We start from the raw sequence: 5,011 nt of genomic DNA on the forward strand, positions 1-5,011 counted from the left end.
AAAAATTAGTTTAATTGAATTTATTTACATTTTTAACAATTTTTATTTAATTGTTATTTAAAGTGTACATTTATTTGCCAATTTAATTAGTCATTGCATTTCTATCACAGTCTTGTACACTGACAGCAATGTTCCCGTGAACCCTTAGAGGACTGTGAAGTCCCTGAAGAAAAATACAGTAGCTACAAACAGACCATTTAAATCCATAATTGTCATCAAACGGCATACTGAAGGGAATATTTATTAAACAGCCAACACCTTTCTTCTCCTCACAAACACACTGAATGATTCAGATGCACTCTGATTCACAGTTTTAAAGCTCACTTGTGTGTCACACCTCTCTCTTGTGCGCTCAAGTTTCACAGACAGCTAGAGAATACCTTTTAACAAATTATCGAGGTCTCCTAACCGCATGTTCCTCAGCAAAAGAGTATGTTAATTGAATGTACTGTTTTCTAAGCAAGCAAACAACACTGCTAAATGCTAGGAATCCGATGAGTATAGTTATCAAAGAGACTTACATAATGCTCTTAGCGGTTACAGTAGGAGGAAGCTTTGTGAGTCGCCTCAGCATCAACATGTGCAACTTGGCATGACAGCAGGCCAGATTGGATGCAGCCAAGTAGTGGCACACCTGCTAGTTAATAAAAGACACACCCTCCACCAATCCAAGAGAAAATAAAACATTTACGCCAAAGCGCCGTTCTTATCGGTTATCCAACAAGGAAGCAGCGCACAGCATGACAGATAAGTTCCAATGGTTTCCCTCTGTCAAGGAAAAAACGAAAGAGCTGCGCCGCCCATTCATCACATTCTTCTCACACACAAAAAAAAAAAATGCGCCCGACCAGCATCGACAGTGAGTGCAATTTATAGTTACATACTAAAACTAAACTGTGGACTGTGCTGTTGCATGTGACATTTCCATGGGGAAAATTCTGAATTCACCGTCGCACTGTGTCCAACTATTACACAACAAACTGCAAAGGAAAAAAAAAAGAAAAAAAACAAACAAAACTGTTTCAAAGCCTGTCATTAAAGTCATCACTTGTGGAAAGCTGGAGGAAGAAAAGATTCTGTTAGACACATTGTGACAGATGTTCATCCTGGAAAGGAATCCGCTTCCTGTTGCACAAGAACATGTTCATCTTAAATGATGTGCTTGTACTCTCGAGAAGAGCCAGTTGGCTCCTCATGTGTAAGAGCTGGGCAGGCTTGTGGGGAGTTGCCTGGAAAGACTGTGATCATGAACGAGAGAAGAGAGAGAAAGTGTGGACTTACGTCAAATGCTTCCCGCCGCAGTCCTTCGGTGTTCCTCAGCCAGCATCGGCTCAGCTCGCTTAGCTCCAGGATGGGCTGAACTTTCAGCCGAACCGTGTCGCCCGATTGCCGAATCATCTCCACGATCTCATCCCTGTTCTTGTTCTCCACATTTCGCCCGTTGATCTCCACCAGCCGGTCGCCGGGGACCAAACCAAGAGCCAGGTCTTTGGTACCAGCACCTGGTTCCGCAAAGTGGACCACTCTGCGATATACCCCTCCATCCGTGCCACGGTCCAACATGGTAGTGCGCCGCAAAGAGAAGCCAAAATCCCCGGTGTTCCGCCTCTGAAGAACCAGCTCCCGAACTTCGGGCGTCTGCGGTGGCACGACAGCAGGCAAGCGGAGGTCTGCTGGAAATGTCTTATGCACAATTTCAGGAATCCGCACCTTCTTCCCAGTAGAAGGCTGCTGATGATGTTGATGATGCTGGAGACTCGGCTTACGTTGGGGGTCAAAGATCTTGGTTTCTACCTGTGGAGACGGAGCAGCCGAGTTCTGCCCAGAAGGTGTGGAACCCTCGGATGGACTTTCTTCTTTATTCCTCTGAGAAAATGAGAAGCGCTTCATGATGGAACCCATTTGCGAGTTCTGCATGGCGAGGGAACCAAACCTGGCTGCCCGCTCCTTGACAGAGCTCCGGTGGCCATCTTGGCCGTAGTCAGCCTTCAGATCGTCGCTGGAACTGGCCGCGCTGAGCTGATCTGCATCCAAGACCATGCTGCTACGGTTACTGAGGCCATCCGACTCGATGTCGGTCAGGTTAAGCTCAGTGCTGCTGGCGACTTTGATAGGTATCGGGTTTGAGATCTCCAGCTTGTTCTTGGAGTCCCGTTTGGAGCTCCGGTTGAGATTGAAGAAACCCCGTCTCATGCTCATCTCATCCAGGCTTCGGAGCTCAGCTGCCGACATTCGTTCCCTCCGGTCTCTCTTGTCTTTTTTCTCCTTCCTGACGCCATCCTTCTCCTTGTCTTTTTTCATCAAGTTGAACATACTGTCCCCAAAAGTAGTCTATGTTCCACTACAGAAGCACCAATGTTTTCACAAGTAAGCGATTTTTCCATACAGAGACAGAGCAGCTTCTGTACATCCAGAATGGATTAATTATGGCTCCCTGGAAAGAGAAAAATAACAAAACATCAATAATTACATCATTTTTTATGTTTCTCTGCACAATTAGACTCTTTTAGATGCCAGTCAAGTCATAATTTCCTACTAAGCCACAAATGCCTTACGATATGCAATCATTTTGTGAAAAAGTAACGCCAAATTACATATAAATCAATGACTGGCCTCCACGCAAGAAACAAACTTCTGTATCATAATGTAGCATGACAATATTTACCAAGATCGCATTTCCTAAAAGCAACTTATGGTTGCAAATTCTGTAGTTACCTAATGATGCTTTTGGGAAACGCGCCCCAGAACAGCAAATTTGACTGGTTTTAGCATAACGAAGATACTGTATCATTATTTCACTGTAAGGATGTGAACCAAACAGGGTTTAAGGCATTAGGGAGGTACTATGTAAGCCACGGGCCTCTAACATTCCTATTTTCCCACCAGCGGGAGACTTCATCATCCAAACAAGTTCCATTAACAAGGGGCCAAATTCTTCACCATAATACAGGAAGGCAATTCAGGCAATTCTTCCCCATAAAAGGCTTTATGCAATGCACGCTTAATGCAACGTGATACTACCTAATACTACCTACTCTACTACTATTCATAATTTCAGTTCAACGTTAAAAAAAAAACTACTGAGCAATAGCTTGTATAAACAATTAAGGCATCAGCATTAATTCTGATAACAACCCTATTAATGCTCAGCGCATTAGCCTAGTTTTTCTCATGTTCATCAGAATCAGTTTCTTTATGAAATCACAGAATATTAGCTTCGATTGTTCTCCTGACGTGGGGTTTTGAACATGCTATGAATATCTGAACTGGCTTAAAGAGTGTCTCCTATTAAAAAAAAAAGTACTGTGGTAAAATTGTTCATAAAATAAAAAATAATTGACCAAATAGATAGATAGATAGATAGATAGATAGATAGATGTAACATTTGGTAATTGCGGTAACATTATATTAAACTATACAGTTATGACAATGACTGAAAGGTTACAGAAAGCTCATTTTAACAGAAGTACAGTAACCAATCGTTGTATTAATTTTGGAGACTGTTACCACTGTCAGTTTCTGTAAGAATGAATCTGTTATAAACAGATGGACTTGCACTTGACCGTTGACATGAAAGGAAAGCGTGAGCGACTGTGTTACAATATAATGAAGAATTCTGCTACAATGCAGGAGCCTGCTGTTTGCTTACAATGTGCCATTGAAGCATTAAAGGCCAGACAGATGAAACTCAGACGAGAAGCACGTTAGAACAAGAAACCCCGGTATACAAATTCGCCCGGTTAGTCAACCGGAGCAGCGATAGATTCGTCAATCATCCGCGGAAGGAAAGCCAAACGCTAACGCTCGAGATCCGCCGCTAAGCCTTTAAATTAGCTGGGCACGGACTGAGACTGTTAAACGGAGACCGCCAGAGCACACGGATTTAAGCGAGAAACTACCGAAGCTACAAACCCGTAAGAACGCTAATGAGCAGTGAACGTAACGATCCCCCGGCTACAGTTAGCAGGTCAGTTAGCATGAGTAAGTGGCTGATAAGGGTCCTTTCTTCGCCTCTATATCCAGCAGCGGACTGCTGTTGATCCCAGGCTCACATCCCTGACACGAGATTTTCCCTCCTGGAAATAACCAGATATTATCTCGCTCGCGGAATTAAAACGTACATGTATAAGTACATAAAAGTCGACTGCACTCACCCTTGCGAGATATCCAGTTTTTTTTTAGCTGGGAACGGTACGTTTGAGTTCGCTCTACCCTCTAGATGGGCGCAGCTGAACGTGAGCAGGCGAGCACTGTTGTAAATATATAGTGATAAAGGCGGTAGGTTGGCCTCATGCTGCTTATTGTTTAGTGAGAAGAAACGGCGACACCTGCTGCCTGCGTTAGGAACTACAGCTACAGAAGTCAACGCCATAGGAATTTAATTGAGATAATAATAGAATAATAACAACCCACTGTCTGTTTTTGCTTTTTGGTGGTCATCGGCTGTAAAATCATCTCAGAATAAATCTGGGGATGTATGAAAGTGTCTTGTTTAGATAGGTATGGTTCATGGGTTATTATCATTAACTAAATTAAATATAAATATTAGATGAAAAACATAAAGTCAACGAAAGGTAGAACTGGTGTCTTGCAAACATATTAAGTTTAATATGAAGCATTTATTGTAATAAACTGGTTATAGATTTTAAAAAAAAGCTAAAAGTAAACTAAAACTGTGACTGAAATAAAAACAGATAGAAACCTGAATAGTAAATAAAAAGACAAAAGCAAAAAATACAATACAGTACAAAAATACAGTTACACAGAAATTAAAACTGAATAAAGTGGAAACTAATATAAAATAAAAGCTTATTTATAATATCAATAAAATGTATTTTGTTTGAAGCATCGAAATTGCTAACTGGAAATAATTAACGGGAAAAAAATTAAGAAAAACTAAATAGAAATATTAGAAAACGGCAAAAGCACATAACAAAATTACACAATAATTAAAATTAAATTTAAATAAAAACTAAAGATTTATGTTAATAAAATGCTTATTTGTATTTTT

The 5,011-nt window shown here is 41.1% G+C and overlaps 1 protein-coding gene across 4 annotated transcripts in view; it reads right to left on the reverse strand.

The window, feature by feature from the left end:
- The window catches only part of LOC122331781 (unconventional myosin-XVIIIa-like), a 54,756-nt gene extending 50,482 nt beyond the window's left edge, over nucleotides 1-4,274 (reverse strand). For all 4 annotated transcript variants that reach the window (XM_043229285.1, XM_043229284.1, XM_043229283.1 and 1 more), the window contains exons 1-2: nucleotides 4,155-4,274; nucleotides 1,282-2,434 (exon numbers count right to left, since the gene is read on the reverse strand). In XM_043229285.1, coding sequence (XP_043085220.1) covers nucleotides 1,282-2,313 — 1,032 coding nt within the window. In that variant the 5' untranslated portion in view covers nucleotides 2,314-2,434; nucleotides 4,155-4,274. The remainder of the gene's footprint in view (nucleotides 1-1,281; nucleotides 2,435-4,154) is intronic.
- Nucleotides 4,275-5,011: the final 737 nt, after the last annotated feature.

The sequence above is a fragment of the Puntigrus tetrazona genome, unplaced genomic scaffold, assembly GCF_018831695.1.
Source record: "Puntigrus tetrazona isolate hp1 unplaced genomic scaffold, ASM1883169v1 S000000002, whole genome shotgun sequence".
Taxonomy (NCBI): domain Eukaryota; kingdom Metazoa; phylum Chordata; class Actinopteri; order Cypriniformes; family Cyprinidae; genus Puntigrus; species Puntigrus tetrazona.